The sequence below is a fragment of the Hesperophylax consimilis genome, chromosome 20 (genome assembly GCF_061612785.1).
Source record: "Hesperophylax consimilis isolate HC1 chromosome 20, BYU_Hcon_1.0, whole genome shotgun sequence".
Taxonomy (NCBI): domain Eukaryota; kingdom Metazoa; phylum Arthropoda; class Insecta; order Trichoptera; family Limnephilidae; genus Hesperophylax; species Hesperophylax consimilis.
In genome coordinates, this window is record NC_142855.1 from 11,902,229 (window position 1) to 11,923,873 (window position 21,645).

At 36.4% G+C, this 21,645-nt stretch overlaps 1 protein-coding gene across 1 annotated transcript; it reads right to left on the reverse strand.

Annotated features, from left to right (window-relative positions):
- Nucleotides 1–522: 522 nt before the first annotated feature.
- On the reverse strand, nucleotides 523–21,409 carry LOC149414092 (ribosome biogenesis factor Nop53). The gene is made up of 8 exons (XM_089643631.1): nucleotides 21,235–21,409; nucleotides 18,296–18,497; nucleotides 16,477–16,675; nucleotides 15,049–15,212; nucleotides 10,322–10,441; nucleotides 3,526–3,734; nucleotides 2,653–2,843; nucleotides 523–731 (listed from the first exon to the last, which is right to left on the reverse strand). Exons 1-8 carry the CDS (start codon nucleotides 21,372–21,374, stop codon nucleotides 565–567), a joined length of 1,392 nt encoding a protein of 463 aa, XP_089499757.1. The 5' UTR covers nucleotides 21,375–21,409; the 3' UTR covers nucleotides 523–564.
- Nucleotides 21,410–21,645: the final 236 nt, after the last annotated feature.

Sequence of the window (21,645 nt, forward strand, 5' to 3'; positions counted from 1 at the left end):
GCACAATAATATATTTGAGTTCGCACTATGAGATTATAATATGTCACCAGCTCTCAAGAGAGTAGAATTATTAATGATGATGAATCAGCACATTGTAATAATACGCACTGCACATTATTGTGACAAAAAAATATTTTTAATCATTTTTGTCTTACATAGACTTCTTTTGACAAATGATACAATCCGGATGAATCCAACTGATCAATGCAAAAGTGGAATTTGTCATCACTTACCTGCAGAGTTAAATCTATCCAAAACTGACCAGAGATATCTCTTTTGTCCATTATATATATCAAAAAATAATTAATTCATATATGTTTATATTTAAAAAATTAATTTACACTAATTTTAAATTAAATTTTAAATTTTAAATCGACTGCTTCTCCACCCGCCTTTAAAAATGTTACTAAATAGCAACTAAATAGTTGCAAATGTCACTGGTGTAGGTATTCCACACTGTCAGACAGGGACAGGTAATTGGGTATCAAGTTGTGTGTGTTTGAAGAAATAATAAAACATGTATAAATATGCATAGTATTGTATAATTTAGGAAATACGACAGAACTATTTCCTCTTGCTGCGCTTGGCGGGTCCCTCCTTGATCTCCTCGGGCAGTTTGTGCGAGGTTAGCGTGTAGCGCTTCTTCTTGGCCGCCTTCAGCACGTGCGGGCTCGACACGGGCGCCAGACCGCGCCGCTGTAGCGACGTCCAGTGGTCCAGCAGACCACCACCTACCAAAGAGACGTGTCATCAGTTACAGCAGACCATGTCATGTCTTATTTTAACTGAACTGGTCAGAAATAGTTGTGTATTTTTTCCTTATCATTCATTTTAGTAACAAAAAACATAAGGGGAGCCATTTTTTATTTTTTTTTTATGTTCGCATTCGCAATATATTTTAATTTACAACAATACAATTTGAAAGCGTATTTTATCACATTTCAAAAGCAGTTTTTAGTTTTCGAATAAGTTAAAAATATTTCATTGCAAAGCAGAAATACTGCGACTTTCTGTCAAATTATGGCAGAGGCCCGAGAAGATAAGGTTAGGACACACTGGGCTCACGTTCGCAACGTGTGCATTACTATGTTCCCAGACCAACGTACACACTCGTCCTACGCACGCAACGCAAATTTTAACTGTAGAATCACAATATTCAATTGATTTTACTTTATAACACGCATTTTTTCCGAGAATTCGAACAATTCTTCAAATTTAAAAGTTAATTTTAAAGTTTTGTGAAAGATTTTTTATTAAGATGTGTTATTATTTCAGTTCTGTCAAGCAGCTAGCCTATAATAATATAATAACAGAACTTGAAAGGGCATTTTAACTCTTTGCATGCGGCCGTATCAACTGTTGTTACGGCAAAAAGTCTATACTCACACGCGGCTGTATCAACACTTGATACGGAAACTTTGACGGCCGATATTCCAGCGCTCTTTCGTTATAAATGTATTTCTTGCTCACTTGGACATTCGTAGAACTATCACGATGCTGACATCTACAAGAATTTCTCAAAAATAAAATTGTATTTCATAAAAAAAGATCGATAATCAAGTGCGCCTCTTCGCGCCTTTAATCCTTTAGTTTACATTTTTGTCAACAGATGGCGTTTAGTACTAGTATGTCATTCATAAATAAAAATGATAAGTGCTCATGGTGTCCCACTTGTGTCTATCACCTAAGTACACACACGCCGAGTGAATGGCGGGACCACATTCAAAAGATACGGTACGTCTTTGTGTGAAATTTTATGTTTTTGTTTATATAAACATCTAAGAGTGTTGACAAACGAGGATTTGTTTTCATATTGTGGAGAATAATCTGTTCTCTCTATTATACAGGGTGTATCGGCACTAACCCGACAATTAAAAATTTCCACACTACATCACTGTCATTGGCATTGCTTTTCGTGTTCAACAGCTGTTATAAGCAAGTATGTCGAAAAGCGTCTTCGCTCTTTCGCACACACTAAATAATAATAGTTAAAAATGAGACGAATGGTGCCGTGCCATTTCGTTGTGATTGTAAAAGTGCGCCAATATAGGTACACACGTGCATTATTCAACGGAATTCGAATAAAATATTGCCAGATGGGTTTTCAAACTTTGACAAAGGATAAAACAGTGGTGACATGTGGTGAAAATATGAATGATAAATTTTTTATTAAAAAAAAAACGATACAGGACAGCAAAGTGCACATAAGATTTTTTAGGAATATTTTATTTTTAAGGAATAGCTGGTTAAAGTTTGTCGGGTACGTGCCGATACACCCTGTATATTCCAATAAATCATGCCAGAATGCTATAATTTGACATTTATTAGGTATTTGAAAATATTTGGGTACAGATAAAACGGAGCAAATTAAAGCGTTCAAAAGGTTAAATAAACCCGAAAATGAAATTTGATGAATTGTTCAAATTCTCCGAAACAACCCATCTTTAGTTATCAGTTGTTTATATTAGATAAGCCGGCGTTTAAGCCATTAAAAAAAATTAAAAAGTCGGAAACAGACAAGGCTCGTGACTGGCTTACCCTTTGACATCATTGGGGATGCCATAGTCTCACTGGCTCCAAACGGTTGGAAGCAGTTTAGTAGGAAGAGACTCTTACATATATATTTTTTTTTTTCGCTGGTTGTTGGCTTACCCTTTGGCTTCAGATTCCTCAGGTTCCCCGACAGTTCCTGGGCCTCGAGGAAGTCAGGCGGTGGCTCTCGGTAGCCGACAGAGTTGATCCTGGGCTGCGGAGGCGCCTCCAGCCGCTTCTTCACCCTCTGCGCACGCTCCGTCTTCTGTTGAACCTCTCGGGTCACCACCGCTTTCTGCAGGAATCGCAGCCTGAAAACAAAACGAACGCTCTTTACTTACACTATTCGATACTTTCAGTATTGCCCTGGTAAAAGATCACAATTCAAAATCGAAAAATGGCTTAAGTCATGTTTGGTGGCCAGATCTCAATAGCCAGTACCTCCCCGCCTTCATTTCTCCATATCCTTCCCCTCCCTACTACATTCAACCTCACGTGAGTAGCCCTCTGGCTTCGGACTGTTGAGAGCAGTTGGGACTGTTGTGCGGATTTACACAGTTTGATATCTTACTTCATATACAGTTAATTTAAAAATAACAGTGTGACATATAACTGTACAGTTACGTTAACACTACAACAGTGTGTCATCCTACTATACAGTTAAGTTAATACTGCAGTGTGACATATAACTAACTGTACAGTTCGTCATATTACTATACAGTTAAGTTAACACTACTGTGTGACATATAACTGTATAGTTAAGTTAACACCACAGTGCGTCATCTTACTATACAGTAAGTTAATACTGCAGTGTGACATATAACTAACTGTTCAGTGCGTCATCTAATTGAGGTGACGACTTGTCACTAATCACTTGCTACTACTAATCAAAGTGTAAGCCTTTATTCATAGTCAAATAACAATCAACAAGAACCCGGTTTGCTTGGACTGTTGTCAAAAATGGCAAACAGCCAACTTTGCAATATTACTTACTTGTAGACGTCCGAGTGCTTCTTCTTCTCCTTGGCCTCGACGAGTCGGGTGACCTGCGCGAGTTTCTCTTCGCGCATGTGTCTCTTCTTCCGCAGGTCCTTCTTGCGGCGTTGCGCAGGCGGATTGACCGCGCGGTAGTCTTGTCCGTCTCCCTCCGAGTCGGGCCCGTTTTCGTCCAGCCCCTGACGCAGCTCCTTCAAGTCTTCTTCCTGGGATATTAGACCACTAATCAATATATGAAACTGTTGGGAAGTGAGTTAGCTAAGAGCTTCACAGTTGCACTCATAGAGGGCAGTGCAGAGAGCTTGCTTGGAAGTCCCCAGAAATGTTTCAGGTGCTTTAATTAAATACTGCGAGTAGAATACATCTTGGCCTTTAAAATAATCGAGTATTTTTTAGATACGCCTTTTTATAAGCCCAGAAAAAAATAATGTATAAAGCCTATGAAAACTGCTTTAAAGTTCAAAATCTCCTACTTACGAACCCATTTTTGGTTATGATTTTATTGTATAATGTGGCAAATTAAGTTATTTATAAAATGTTCGAAAAAAAATTAAATATTTATGCCTGAACATCCACAAAATAAAATAAAAGGCACTTTTTGGCCATGTTTTTTTCTTCCATAAATCAAAACAGGCGGATGGTGTTAAGCGGGAATTTAAACCTTATCGCCATCTACGTAAGAGTTATTATTGATAGCGGCTCAATTTAAAATATTACACAACGTAGTGCATCGCCTTAATTATGAACATATATCATGTAGTATAATTTTTTTTTTTTCAATAATTTTAAAATAATATTTTTTTTTAATAAACAATACTACAGATAATACGTTAACTTTGATATTTTTATAACTATCATGGTATTGCCAGTTATAAAAACAACCAAAAAAAATTGAATGCTTTAAGTCATAAAGGCACACAACGGTAATAATAAAATTTGCACAAGATCAGGTAGACATTTAACATTAATTACATACTTATTTGTTAATAATTTTAATGAAAAAATAATATGATATTCGCTGTACCCCGCCACGCATTGCTGTGGCACAGTCTGTCTTTGCAGAAAGAGAAACCCTGCTTCTACACGACAGACTGAGCAGATGGCGCTGTTTTAGAATGTTTGTCCAACAGGGTTGCATGATATTTCATCAAAATTAAAAAGTTACCTATGTAATCTATTTAACATAGTTTTTGTTTCATCAAATTTTGTGCAGAAACGGGCGGTCCGTTTGATAGATTCCCCAATCTTAACAAACGGACTGCAATCTTTAGAGCACAGGCGTCAGGTAGGTATGCTGTCCTTGTTCTATCGGTATTACAATGGAAGATGCTCTGAGGAACTGGCGTCATTGATCCCTTCGGCACCGGTGCGTAGTCGGGATACACGCCAAACGCGCGCCCAACATTTGTACACGGTTGACATTTGTCACATGAGAACGGGTCGCTTCTACGATTCGTTCTTAAGTTCAACAGCTCGGCTGTGGAACGAACTGCCGGCCTCTGTGTTTCCTCCCTCCTACAACATGGGACTCTTCAAGACCCACGTTCACTCCTTCCTCTCCACAGAAAGACCCTCCCCACAGCATTCCCAAAGATGACATAGGCCCCGAGGGAAATTATTTTCTTCAGGGCCTCCTGTGTGGAGTTAATATAAAAAATTTTTTTTTTTTAAAATCACTTTATATCACTTTTTGTGGGTGTGTTGAATTGTGATTTTGATAACATACCCGGTCATTGTACAACAGATTTAAAAAAAAATAATTTTTACCTGTCATAGGTGACACCTATATAATATAGGTATATAAAAACACACGCGTATTCGAATGCAAAGTTGTGTCAAAACTACAAAGCAATCAGTGAAGAACTTTTGGATATACAAGATTTTGGACAAACAAACATTTTTATTTATATAGAAGATTATCGTTGCATACTTTCGTTGCATACAAGTTCCTATCCGACGATTTATTCATCTAGATTTGTAACACTTTAAAATTAATTAAATCAAATGACCGTGTAATTTTGAATATTGGAATTTTAAATACTTCTTTTTGTCAAAATGTCATTTAACCACTCGGAACATTAGAACGTCAAAAGACGTAAATATGATAATAGCGGTCAAGACATTAGTACGTCTTTTCACGTAAGCGCGCGAGATTTTACAAAAATCGATTTATTTCCATCACTAGTATACGGATTGCCATGATTTAAAAAACAGAGTATCGATAATGAATAACGCTACGCATCTGCATTCAAAAGTATCTATGGAATCTAAAGGTGCATTATCTGAGTCGATTGAATCTGTCAGCTTGTTCGTTCGTAATTTATTGCGTTTTTAAATAATTTATTAAAAATATTTTAGTTTGGACGGTTAATATTTTGAGGTGACCAATAGTTTTTAATTATATTTCTTCAATATATAAAGTGGTATTTCTTTATGATACTCAGAAAAAAGTACATTTTTCACAGCTTTGAAATAATGGTCAGCGATTTTTACATATTTTTGACGTTTTCAGAAAATGTATATTTAGAAACGCAAATATTTACGTATAACAAAACAATACGATAGTGAATTTCATAATCTTTCCAAAACATTTTTTAGAATGAGGCTACGTTTCCCAAAACGTGAGTTATGGAGCTTTTAACAAAACTCGTGAATAACACAAAAATTTCCGCGTTTTGACAGTTCGCAAAGGAACACAAAGTAAATAAAAGTCCTTTTCTGAGAGGTTAAAGAAATTTTGATTATTATTTGTAAAATGTAACTAATTGAATATAATTGTATATTTCCATATATTCAAAATTACTTCTTCAGACATACATTTTCGACTGAACAAGTAAATATGCGCAAATTAAATAAAATGTGTATTATGTGGTATAAAGTGTATTTAAACCGAAAGAAGAACAGAAACGGTAAGTCGGCATTCCGGAATTCCAATCCCCTTCTATCTGCTGCCGCAACAGTATGCAACTGAAAACCCAAGCGTGTCTGATTTCGGCAAAGAGGGAGATCAATGACTGTCTGGTGCAATTTGATGGGAGCACTCTCCCCAATAAAGACTCCATTGAAATGCTTGGAGTTACTATATCAGACCAGCTCAAGTATCGGGGATCCATAGAAGCCCGAGTAAATCAGGCCTCCAAAAAGAATCTGTGCAAAGGAGAGCGATCCGTCTGATTGACAATCCATTGTTAACAGACCGATTGCCTTCTCTAATGCATAGACGCAATGTAGGCATGCTGTGTCTGTTCTACGGGTATTTCAATGGAGCCTGCTCCAAGGAGCTAGCAGCATTGATTCCTGATGCACCGGTGCACGTGCGCGAAACTCGACGGACACGAACTGAACACCCGTTCACGGTTGACGTTGGCTTCGTGAGAACGGGCCGTTTTTACGACTCGTTTTTGTGTAAGTCGGCTCGTATGTGGAACGAGCTACCGGCATCTGTTTTTCCTCCCTCCTATAATCCGAGCCTCTTCAAGGCCCGCATTAACAAATCCCTTCCTACAGCCCCTACCTTATTCCGCCTCACAACGCCGCCCAACCGGGTGGTGACATAGTTCCCCTGTCTGTACACTGCACAGGCAGGGACACTCTTGTGAGGTGTCACATAAAAAAAAAAAAAAATACAAATAAAAATATCTGATAGTATTATTACGCCAGCGTCTGGACGGTTTAGGCCCTCTGATTGGTCGCATTTAAATCGTTTGTTTCGGGTAAATTCCGCATAGGAAAATATCACGCATTCTAGAGTTCCTTGAAAATGTCAATCCCTGCTTCACCGGCCGCTGGAGTAGTTTCCCTATTGCCCGACAGAGCGCACCTATGGCGACATAATAGCGAATAATTTCATTTGAAATATTCGATAACAAATACGTACAATTTCATCTATTCAAACTACTGTTTCAATACGCAAAGAAAAAAAAAGTTTGATTCAACTTAATGACAATAAACAACAACTCTTTGCATTTACGATTTAAAAAAATATTGATATTTAATATTATTTACGTAAATAATAATTTCGCACCATTTTGACAGAACACGGATATGAGGTTCGCGCATAATACGCGTTTGTTTGTAGGAAGTGTAGGAACTGCCAACCCAATAAAAAAACATGAAACAAAACCGGATGCTAGAAACGTTGCTTCGTTGATTGTAAAATTAGCCAACAAATCTCTAATCTGACATGTACTTATATGTATAATAAAATATATATTTTTTTAATTCTTTCGATATGGGCTTGGTATAAAGGAGTCCAGATCGGTGTACAGTGTTCCAGGTGCGGGTGAATATATGAGGTGTAAAGGGAATATAGAGTGTTCATGTTGTGGAAGGGTTTTGCTATGCGAATTATAAATCCCAGCATTTTATTGGCTTTGTTAATGATGTCATCAGTGTGTTGCATCAAATGGCTGCCTGGACGCCCTCTATTTAACCTCTCAGAAAAGGACTTTTATTTACTTTGTGTTCCTTTGCGAACTGTCAAAACGCGAAAATTTTTGTGTTATTCACGAGTTTTGTTAAAAGCTTCATAACTCACGTTTTGGGAAACGTAGCCTCATTCTAAAAAATGTTTTGGAAAGATTATGAAATTCACTATCGTATTGTTTTGTTATACGTAAATATTTGCGTGTCTAAATATACATTTTCTGAAAACGTCAAAAATATGTAAAAATCGCTGACCATTATTTCAAAGCTGTGAAAAATGTACTTTTTTCTGAGTATCATAAAGAAATAACACTTTATATATTGAAGAAATATAATTAAAAACTATTAGTCACCTCAAAATATTAACCGTCCAAACTAAAATATTTTTAATAAATTATTTAAAAACGCAATAAATTATGAACGAACAAGATGACAGATTCAATCGACTCAGATAATGTACCTCTACATTCCATAGATATTCTTGAATGCAGACGCGTAGCGTTATTCATTATCGATACTCTGTTTTTTAAATCATGGCAATCCGTATACTAGTGATGGAAATAAATCGATTTTTGTAAAATCTCGCGCGTTTACGTGAAAAGACGTACTAATGTCTTGACCGCTATTATCATATTTACGTCTTTTGACGTTCTAATGTTCCGAGTGGTTAAAGAGCTTAATTAATTTGCGTATACCTACCCGCAATACCCGTTTAAATGCTCTATATTTTGTTACCAAATCTGCCAATAATTACTTCGTAAACTCTCCAATTCAAAGGCTTCATACACTTGGAAACAAATATAGTTCAATCGATGTCTATCGTTTCGAAATTTAAAACCAATACATATACTAGAACTCTTATAATAAAACAATAAACATCTAGCTATTGAACCTCTTATCGAATTATTTCCTCAAGATTGACACAATTATAGGTGTAGTCTTCTTGCAATTACTACAACTGCATTATTATTTCACATGTAATTACTGTAATCATTTAGCAAAAATGTTATTTTATTTTTATTTATTTATCAATTTACGAACTGGCTGGCTTATGGAGCCCGCTAGAATAGATAATTGAATGAATTAATAAATATATACACTAGCTTTTATGTGTCGCATAGATATTATGTTAATACAACTACTACTTAGCATGTACATATAAACTAAACAATTTTCGTCTTTATACCTTAGAAGTAGGCATATTCTTATTTTCTTACAACAGGCTTATACCTACAAACTATCATGTTTACATTTGCTTTTTGCTTGCTTTTATGTCAAATGGTGAAGGTTATATTATTGCTTTTACTATTCTATATTTATAATCTTCACAATATTTTTTATATAAACTATGTAAAATATATATGTAAAATGGCAGACCGAACGCCCTCGATTTAACAGGCCACGACAACCTGTCAAACGCTCTATATTTTGTTAATAATACCGCCAATAATTATTTCGTTAACTTTCTAATTCAAAGACCTCATACACTGTGTGTTCGAGGAACGAACAAGGGTTGGAATAGCCGACTCAAGGGCTATTCCACACAGATAACAAATAAATTAATTATATGGCTTTTGACAGGCGAATGCGGAAACACAATGCGTAAAGTTACTTCACAAATCAACTTACCGGTGAAATGATGGTGAAATCTGCATAAGCCTCATCTGTCAGCACTGGAACGGAATTGTGGTTCTTTAGCACTCGTTGTTTTAAAGTAAATTGCGATAAAAATACGTCTTATGATTATTCCGATTAGACAACCGGCGATCGAGATTTGACAGGACGAACGGTGTTTTTGCAACTGGCTCGGCTCACGGGTCTCCGTCGTTTTAGCTGACTTGTGCGAACTTAAACTATACAGTTTAAATTCTGACGATACGATTGGTTATTACACAGCCTGTCAAAATCAATCGGCGTTACGGAACACTGTGTGTCGTATGATATCATGTTACTGCTGCCACTACCTAGTATGTACATATAAACATTAAATTTCTTTTTAACTAATTTACGTTTTTTTTTATGAACTATGTATGTAAAAGCCCAATGGGCGTATAAATAAATAAATGAATACAAAAACGCCTAGAATAGCAACACTCAACTTCAAGATGACCTCAAACCTCCCAACAGCAGCCGCCACACGTCCAAGAAACCCTTCTGCACTGGAAGGCGAAACTCTGCTTCTATCACGATACTCCTCTCAGCATTCGGCCAGCCAGTGGCGGACTTTGGACGTGTAAAACAAGCACCTCGTCGTGGATCCACCTACGAAACTGCCAAGATTCTCTCTCCGTGTGGACCACACTAAACTACATGCGGTAGAGTCATAACCTTTAAGATGACTGTCAAGTACGGCAGGGAACATGCTTACCGCTTTCTCTCTGGGGCTGACTCTGCGGAACATGGCGGAGGTGACTCTGTTGAGATGCTCCTCTTCCTTCATCACCTTCAGCTCCTGCGTTATCACATCCTGCAGCAGGTCTTGGTGGTCCTGCAACACAAACAACACACATATTTAGTGGCGCGCCCAGAGTATTTAATCAGTAGGCAGTATGAAAAACAGTGAACTATTTCATTTTATTTTTTTTTGTACGACAGACAGGTAAGTCCAATTATGGTACAATTTTATTATAACTAACAATACATGTACATAACTTTTTTTAAACATGGTATAGTGATATTAAACACATCTATATCCGCTGGTAGGGCATTTAGCAAGGTCATACCTCTTGTCATGCTATGTTGGGCAATGACGTCTGTCCGACCCTGCGGTATACAGAATAGGTCGAAGCTACGATTTCGACAGTATTTATCAGGAACGAATAAGCCACAGCATGACAGGAGATATGGACAATCGATAAGGTTTTTTAGTAACTTTAATTCAAATACCATGAGTCTGGCATTACGCCTGGTCTCCAGGCTTTGGTAATTTGTCTCCTTTAGCAGTTCCACGTGATGCATGAATTTTGGATATATTCCGTATGATATATATATATATATACCTTAGGAATTATTTTTGAATTTGTTCAATCATATTTATGTATTTAAGTTGATAAGGTATCCAGACAGTACTGGCGTACTCCAGCTTGCTTCTGACCACTCCGTTGAACATGGCGGTCATTGCTTCTATGTTATTGAATTGTTTGCAAGTTCTAATTACAAGACCAAGAGTTTTGGAGCAAGCCGAGGTAAGCTGGACTATGTGGTTTGAAAATGTCAGCTTGGGATCAAAGATCACCCCAAGGTCCTTGATGATGTTTACGCGTGTTAGTACTTCACCATTCATTCTATACTGGCAGAATAGCGGATTTTGTGAAGTCATGACTATAATATATATATATATTATACACAAACGTAGTGTTGACGTGACTAGGTGCATCTTCTCTATTATATGTTCCAACTACCAATTAATTATCATCTTTGGGTGTGACATTAGAAGTGTTTGCATTGTGGCACAAGTAGAAAGGCTACATACTACTGCAATACTAAATTTGTTCCCAGTCCATTGTGTCGTATTGCATCTCTGATTAAAAGATGGAAATGTATGTAATTGCATTGTATCACATATCCTCTAAAACAGCGGTCGGGGAACCGGGGTAAATTACCCCGAATTGGGTAAAAATGTTTTTTTTGGGGTAATAAGGAATTTTTTCCAGTTTGCTATTTTAGAAGACTGTGAATAGATTACTTTTGATGACATCAAGGATACAGTTATAAAACATCTTACAAAACTCAGAGAGCGGTTCTCTGACTACTTTCCAGATCTTGATATACATACTTTCAATTGGGTTGTAGATCCTTTTAAATGTGAAATTGCTAACATACCAGAAGAACCTCCGGGTTTGGCAGAAACAATACTTGAACTTCCATCTAATACTGAAGCACGTATTCAATTTGAGAGAAAAGCCAATCTGTCGTCTTTATGGATGTCAAAAGCTACGAACGAAGGCTTTCAAAATTACACTTGAGGAGGCGGTAAAAAAGTTGCTGCCATTTGCAACAAGCTATCTTTCTGAACAAGGCTTTTCCACTCTAATGAACATAAAAACGAAGAACAGAAATCGATTAAACGCCGAAGACTGTATTCAAATTGCTCTTACACCAAAAAGTCCCAATTTTGAAGTAGTTGTATCAAACATGAAGTAACATCATTTCTCCAAAAACTGAAAAGGAAACCTGAAAATCTCAATTTTTGTTTGATCCAATTTGAGAATTTTATTTTGTTTGTCTATTACATACTTAGGGGGTATTTCACTATGTCGGGCTAAATATCTGACTAGCTATCCGTTGGCTGGCTTTAAAGATCAGAATAACTTCGTTATTCAACGGCGACCGTTTCACCATTATTTCGAGCTTCCGGATAGATAACACTCCAAATAGTCTGGCAACATCGCAAAATGTTTGCAGTTACTCCATCTACTGCCACGGCTGTCATGCGTCACAGTCCGCACACCGCAAAGTCTGCATTTTTTTGGTTATGTTATGTTGATTATCAGGTCATTTTAGATAGATTCGTGTCGAATTAATACATTGTTTCTTATTTTGAGTTTCTTATTTGATTGTAAAATAATTCATCCTGAATTATTTTACAATCAAATAATTCAGGATGGATCATACAAGCATTCAAATTCATTCAACAAAATTCGACTCACTTCTCAGCTGTCAAACTCGGAATGTTTTGACGCCATCTTTGATTCGAGGAATAGCGCCTAACGTGAGGTTCGAGCACTGATTAGTCAAATCGAACTTTAACCCGAGCGTTAGCGTTATTCAGATATAGTGGAAAACGAAAAAATGACTAATCCGCGGATTAGTGCTTGGTCAGAACATAATCAGAGATAGTGAAATACCCCCTTACTATTTTCATGTAACTTTTTTTTTATTTTCCGTGTAAATTAATTCAATAAATAATGTTTATTTAAATATACATTGATTGTCTTCTTTTTAAAATGGGGGAAGGGGTAATATCGACTTACGCAAAAATATTTTGGGGTAATGGTTAAAAAAGTTCTCCGACCGCTGCTCTAAAGTGACATCAATAGACGTTGCTTCATATCACATGTCACAATATGGCCTCAACAGCTAACTAAACAGTCAATTTTACTATTGTGCTGGCGATACCTTTTGTAACAGCCATTTTGTTTAACCTCTCAGACATAGAATTTTATTTATTATATGTCCCTTTGAGAACTGTCAGAACGTGATAATTTTTGTGTTATTTACGAGTTTTACTAAAATCTTCATAACTCTCGTTTTGGGAAACGTAGCCTCATTCCAAAAAAATGTTTTGGAAAGATTATGAAATCCACTATCGCATTGTGTTGTTATACGTAAATATTTGCGTTTCTAAATATACATTTTATGAAAACGTCAAAAATATGTAAAAATCACCTTACCATTATTTCAAAGCCTTGAAAAATGTACTTTTTTCTGAGTAGCATAAAGGAATAACACTTTATATATTGAAGAAATATATTTAAAAACTATAAGTCACCTCAAAATATTAACCGTCCAAACTAAAATATTTTTAATAAATTATTTAGAAACGCAATAAATTATTAACGAACATCTTGACACTTTCTATCGGCTTAGATAATGCACCTCTACGTTCCATAGATATTCTTGAATACAGACGCGTAGCGTTATTCATTATCGATACTCTGTTTTTTAAATCATGGCAATCCGTATACTAGTGATGGAAATAAATCAATTTTTGTAAAATCTCGCGCGTTTACGTGAAAAGACGTTCTAATGTCTTGACCGCTATTATCATATTTACGTCTTTTGACGTTCTAATGTTCTGAGTGGTTAACGTCAGTACTTATTCAGTCACCGTGGAGGGAGCAAGTATTATTTTTGTCTTTCTTATTGTAATTAAAGAATTTCACTTATGATGATTTGAATTATTTTTTATTTAATTTGTGAAAATATAATTTTTTGCCTGGAAAATGCTTTCCACACATGGAGTCCGTATTTTGCAAAAGATATAGATCTAATACAACAACTGCACAGAATATAGTTACAAGAAGGGTATAATAACATAATACTTTTCTTCTGCATGGGTTCTATGTAATTTTAAAAGAAAATATGTTACTTTTGATTGTGGTTATACTTAATTATTATGTTCATATTATCACATTATAGTGATTTGTTTTTGGGGTATTATGCCATGTCTCGCTACCTCCTTCTTTAGCGAACGTTTCGGACAGCATTGCAGTGTCCATCATCAGGACAGATGTGTTATCTAAGGTTTTGGTGAAATGTGTCCTTATGTATGAAGATGCGATACCATGTTGCACAGCTCCAACCCTCTAAGGGCTGACATTGACGTATAATTTAAAAGTGGTTTTCTGCGTTTAGTTCTGGTGCAGCCGTCAATTACCGGATACCAAGAACTACTGAGCTTAGCTCCATCGTCTCTATTAATATTTACTATTATATTATCACATGTTTGTAAAAACCCATAAGGGCGTATAATATATATAAATAAATAATAGAGAGAGCATAAGAGCTTTTGATAGACCGGCAGTAAGAAGATAGACTCAAAGAACTAACATTAGTGATGTTAAAAGAAAGAAGAGGGAGGGGTGACTTGATCGAGACTTTCAAAATTTTATCTGGGCATTACAGTTGCCCTAGCATCCAAGAAATCTTCACCACCAACACAAATGTAAATCTCCTTTTGCATCCAATCCTAGGAAACACTTCCTTGCAAATAGAGTAGTGGAAGCATGCAACTAACTTCTACAACATGTCATCCATTCTACTAATATAGAGTAGTGGAAGCATGGAACTAACTTCCACAACATGTCATCCATTCCACTAATATAGAGTAGTGGAAGCATGGAACTAACTTCCACAACATGTCATCCATTCTACTAATATAGAGTAGTGGAAGCATGGAACTAACTTCCACAACACGTCATCCATTCTACCAACATAGAGTAGTGGAAGCATGGAACTAACTCCCACAACATATCATCCATTCCACTAACATAAACCTATTTAAATCTTCATTGGATTCTTATTTGCAGAGAAGGAAGGATTAACTTATTTTAAATAGAAATTAGTATGGTAATGTAACAGAAGCGGGCTCACCTTGAAGTTGGGATTGTAACTGGCTCCGGGATGCGGTGCGACGATAGGCTTGGACTTGGCGGCATGTCGCGGGGGACGTGGCGGGCGGATCTGCAGGGTGTTGCAGTCACGCGTATCTCTGGAGAGCCATTCGGGCTCAGGCACGGGCGCCGTCCGTGTCACCTCTACAAACGTAAACAATAATTAACACTAACATTTTTGTACATAAACATATTTTTTTAAATTTACTATTTTTCATTTTTTGCACCTTTATGTATACTACATTTGTAATCTCTATAATATATTGGTGTATAATAGTTGTATGAAAACTGTGCAAAATATATATGCTAATCGGTGACCGGATAAATCATCACATCTTTAAAAAGTTACATAAAATAATGGAAAGTGATGAAACAAAAACTTTATTGATTTTATTTATTTATTTATTGCATCTCACTATACATAAAACACTTTTTTTTCACATAAAAATCAACCTCACTAGAACTAAGCCTGTATCGAGGTTAACAATTTACATTTGAGTGAAGCAAACATAAGAGTAATCATAAACATAAAATAATTCTACATACAAACACAAAGTGTTTCAAAATTAAAGAAAAAATAAGTATTAGATGTGTTACCAGATGGGTAATTTGACAGTATATTGTAACAATATTTGAACTATTAACTGGGTTAAGTAGGTTAGGTTAACCTTTCCTCATCTGTGGTGTGTATTTACTACACATTGCTTCTAATAACTTTAATAACTCTATAAATATAATAAATTCTGGGTTCAGATTTTAGGTATTCCTCCGTTATACATTTATGCACTGAATTAAAAAATAATATATTACATATTTTTCAAATTCAATTGAAAATCAGAGTTTTTTGTTAAAAATCGGGAACAAATACACCAATACAATCAACCGTGCTATACTAAATACGCGAAGAGTGTGAGAGGAAATGACACGCTATTGATGTCCCGCTTTAATTCGCTATGCGGGAACATGAGACATCCACACTTCTGCAGTTGTAGTTTTGATTTAGACTATCTATACCTACGACCGCACAGCTGTGTCTGTGACAGCCGCCAGCCGCGCCGCTAGGCAGTTGGCCGCGAACCGTCGTTAGATGTGGACCTCTCGCACGTTTTTTTAGCATCTGCCGATGGTTTTTTCATGTTTTCAGCAATTAAATTACAATTATTATCACTTTTGATATAAAATATAATAAACATAATCGATTAGCTATGAATATTTATATTTTTCCGATATTAAATTGCTTATTTTGAGATGTGTATTGACTACACAGCACCGTAACGCGTGTATTTTTTTAGCACAGTAAGGGAAAGGTTAAACAAAATAAAAAATTATCGTTTATAATGACTTTATATCACTTTTTAAAAGTGTGTTGAATTGTCACTGTGTTGAGTTATCATGGAATCATGCTCACCTTGTTCCCCCCAGAGGTCCTGCGTGATGTTTGTGCGACATTCCTGCAGCTCCTTCTTCTGCTGGCGGTGTTGTGCGCGATTCTTCTGTGCCGCCTCCCACTTCTTGCGATACGCACCGCTGCGCTGTCTCTTCAGCTCCGTCTGCTTGCCCACCACCACCGGACGAACGTGGTTGCGTTTGCCGGACGGATCCCCGACCTGGACAGTTACAAAACAAATCAATTTAACCCTTACTATGCCGGCTAAACGCCAAGCGGCCCACTATGTGCCGGCCTACACTACTTTCATAATATTATTTATTTATTTAACGCCCAGAGGGCTTTTACATGGTCGGTAGTATAATTTTAATTTGACAGATACTTTGAAACATAAAAAATAAGAATAAAATTACATTTGATAAAAGCTATGCAACAAGTCATACAAACACAAGAAACAAAAACAGAAAATTACAGCAATTTGTAGGTTTACATGATGTTTTTAGGAGTATTGTTGAAATAAATGTTTTAAATGATCCACAAAACTTGCCAAGTTGGTATTGAATATGTCAACATCACCCAAGTAATGATTTCCCATGGTGTGAAGTCGTTGTATCGGAGAGTGGGCAATGTAGTTACGCTTATGTGTGCTGCTGTAGAATATTGTATTTTGTCGTGTTGTTACTGTGGGTGTATGTATGTTTATAAGTTGCAGGAGTTCACAACAGTCGAATTTAGAGTTAAGTATTTTGAATAAGAAAGTTAAATCGTTTATTTTACATCTATCTTCTAATGTATGTATTTTTAGAGTATTTAATAAGAAATTGTATTTTAAGTCTTCGACAGGGATATTTAATTTAAAATTTATAAAACGTAAAAATGTATTCGCTCAATGTTGTTAATGTGAATTTTGTAAGATGGAGACCAAACTACTGAGTTATATTCAATTAGACTTCTTACTAGAGATACGTATAATAGTTTAATGGCTTGTAAGTAACTTATTTGTTTTTGGCAAAACAATACTTTTGAAAATTGTATCGTCTTACTAGATAATGGGTTTATATACAATCAGCGTCACAAAAATGCAATGTTGTATCAACATTTCAAAGCAATTGGTGAAGAACTTTAGAAGATATAACGAACATCCACAATTGTATTTATATAGATTTTTATATGAAATGCCAAAAAAGCGAGGTAACAGTAATGTTTGTAATACATTTGTCTAATCAAATAAATATGTTTTTTATATCAGTAATTTGTGTTGCAAAAAATGTTAAGTGAGACATTTTATATATTTTTTACATTTCCATTCAAAATTTATATATTTAAAAAAATAAATGATTATTTCCAGTAATAAAATTTTAAAGATTTAGAAATATTCCATTTATTTGGATTTTATATGCAAACTCGGATCTTCTGATGTAATAGGCCTAAGGTTTGAGGAGTTTAAAGTGCGTCGGTTGGGCAAATATTGGGCACAAGAACTATACAGACCGTCTTCACATCAATAATGTCAAATTTCAACCTATAAAACTGTGGGACTACTTTATTTCCTCCCACATGTGGCAACACTAACTCGAATTAATCCGCCGCTATACGCAAGCGAGCACGAGAACAGAAATCTCCATTCCGGTTTCAACCTTCGATTCTACCGCCACCATCTCTACTTTGTCTGCCACCGTCTCCGCGTTCTGTAAAATTTTAAATTCATCCTCACGAATAAATTTAATTAATTGTGCAGACACTCATTTTAATCTCCCATCTCCTGAACACAATTTACGGTTTGGGCAGCCACCGTAAATTACAAATACACACACACACACATTGCTGCCACAAAACTAACCTTAGAAGTATTGAGGAGTGGCTGAAAGCACTTGGGGGGCTCCTGAAGCGCCAGCCTCTTGCTCTGTCTGGCTGTTAGCCCCGGGGCTCTCTTGGCGGGGACTCCCTTGCCGAGGGCCTTGCTGGAGGACTTGGCGCTCTTGGACGAAGGCAATGTGTCGATCACAAACAGTTCCGCGTCGTCTTTCTGAGCAAATGGCGTCCTGGAATCAAAAGCAATATTCTGATACATAGTCATAACCCAGAGAGAGAACTGCTTAGATTAATAAAGATCAGGAATATTTCATATCTGGGTCATGTACTTCGAGGGGAGAAGTATCACTTGCTCCAGTTAATATTGAAAGGCAAGATAGAGGGTCGCAGAGGGCCTGGTAGGAGACAAATGTCTTGGCTGCGAAATATACGAGAGTAGACCGGCATTAAAAGTGTGGAGGAGCTATTCCGGGCAGCGCTAGACAAAGAGACATTTTCTAGAGTGATCGCCAACGTCGGGGGGGCCTGATACGGCACATAAAGAAGAAGAAGTCATAACCCACAACCATCGTTCCCTCTAAGGGGTGCATGTGTGCGGCCGCACCTTTGTTAAAAATTGTACACACGCTTGTTTTCATCTTCATGTGATTTGTTTTACGCAAATACACACATAAATAACTGATGTTTTATGGTAGTTTGTCAGGGTTCCGACGATATGTTAGTATATTATAAAATAACAAGTGGAACCTGCAATGCATCGCTATCGCTCTCAGGCGTCTCTAACTTCTTCCACCATTCACTAAGTACTGTATACCACAATGTTACTGTTCAAAAATTACAATACATGGACTAATTCGACTCCGTATATCATTCCGGTGCAGAGATATTGCGTTAAGTATTCCATGGGTGTCCTTGATTTCTTATACCATTTAAACCACTCTCCAAACACTCCTGGCACCGATAAGAACAAACCTTGAAATTTTCGGCAATATCGATCGACTACTTTTGGAGTTATGCGAGCGCGAACATATTATAAAGATATTGTACATATTAATATTACAAAAATGTAATTAATTATTTCGTGATATTTGCGCACTAGCCTCTTTCTTTCTTTAATATTTTGCACAGATAAGTTGATGTGCCGCACACACAATGAAACAATTAGAGCGTGCGTTGCCCACAACCCATAAACGCTGGTCACCAAATCAGCTGTGAAATTTAATAAATTTTCTAATTTAGCGGGACTGGGAGCACAATCCCAGTTGTCCATAATTACATGAGATATAAAAACGTGTCACATTTAACCTTTTAACCGCGTTAATTTGCTCCGTTTTATCTATACCCGTACGCGGTACATATTTTCAAATACCTATGCACGCAATTAAATGTCAAATTATAGCATTCTGGCATGATTTATTGGACTATATAGACAGAACAGATTATTCTCCACAGTATGAAAACAAATCCTCGTGTGTCAACAATCTTAGATGTTTATAAAAACAAAAACATAAAATTTCATACAAAGACGTACCGTATCTTTTGAATGTGGTCCCGCCATTCACTCGGCGCGTGTGTACTTAGGTGATAGACACAAGTGGGACACCATGAGCACTTATCATTCTTAGTTATAAAAACTTTTTCTAAATCTGAACACTTAAATTTTATGTCACATAATATAATAACAAAATTTGACTAAAGCCATCCGTTGACAAAATTGTAAACTATAGCACTCGAAGGCGCAAAGAGGCTCACTTGATTATCGATGTTTTTTTGATGAAATACAATTTTATTTTCGAGAAATTCTTGTAGATGTCAGCATCGTGATAGTTCTACGAATGTTCAAGCGAGCGGGAAATAAATTTATGTCGAAAGACCGCTGGAATATCGGCATTCAAAGTTTCCGTATCAACTGTTGATACAGCCGCGTGTGAGTATGGACTTTTTGCCGTAACAACAGTTGATACGGCCGCGTGCAATGAGTTAAAGAGAAACATAAAAAATATAAAAAAAAGGAATAACAACATCTCTAAATAGTACAAAGCAAAGTAGCTATCCGCATCTGTTTGTGCCATTTGTTCTACTAAACTATGCAACAGATTTTGATAGGATTGTCGCTAGCATTTAGAGAATTTCTGCCTGAAGGTTTATACAGGGTTTTCCAATAAGAGGTGTTATTTTGATCTTCAATCGTAAAAGATCAATGGTTTCGTTGCTTGTGTGGCACGTAGCGCCGTCTTGTTGAAAGTAAACGTTGTCCAGATCAATACCATCCAATTCCGGCCATAAAAAATCATTAATCATCTCTCGATAGCGCAATCCATTCACCGTAACTGTTGCTCCAGCATCATTTTCGAAAAAATTTTATTCAATCAAATTTCACCTTATAAAACGATCACTTTGCGGCCATTTTGAACTTTCGTTTGTATGGAGTGACAATTAATTACTTAATTTACCCAAGCCAAGAACCTATTTTGTGAATATAAATGGTTGTTTCTTGTAGTAATTTTCATATATGCCAAAAAGTGCGGCGGTTGGGGAAATAATTACCAAAATTCAACCCTTATTGCCTTCAACTGGAAGATTTCAAATTGGTTCCCTGGATTCTAAATCAGACTATATTTTCGTAGATGTTGTTTATTGTTTTTTTTTTCTTCATATTTTCAGAAGTAAATTATGATATTTGTATATTAAACACACTCCCAGCCATGAAAACCGCTGTTCACCCGACCAGTTAATGTTTCACAATCATAGGAAAGAATACGAAGTAAAAAATGAATAAATACGTTTTAGGATATGACAGGGATGTGGCATGATAATGGCAGGGAGTGAAACCCACGAATATCCAATTAATTATTAGATTTAAATGGGGAAATTACAGATTTACGTATGAATATCAACGAAACAAGATAAGTCGCAGCCACGATATAAAAACAAAAACATAACCTATAAATATATCAGTTGCCTCACCCGAGTCGCTCCTCGAGTCGCTGGTCCTCCAGGAAGTCCTCCACATCCTGGATGTCGACATTTTTACGCCAAGAAATCTTATTTTTCTTGGACAAATGTCTTCTTTTCTTCGTAGTTTCCACTTTTTCTGAAGACACCATTTTGACACTTGACAGCACGTGTGTGTCAAAACTAAAAGAATGCCAGAGACAAAAAATGCAAATAATATTATAAACTAATTAATAAAGATTATCCGCAGCTATTACTCTGAAGCAGTAAGCTGCCGACCGCGTGCAACATTTTTGTTTTGGTAAACCCGTCGTCCCATTATCTCGGTAATATCAGTTCAGACATTTCAATTATAGTTGATTAACTCTCTGAGATCCGCAAAGAGTGCAAGGTTATGAGTAAGATCAAGAAAGGGACGCTTAG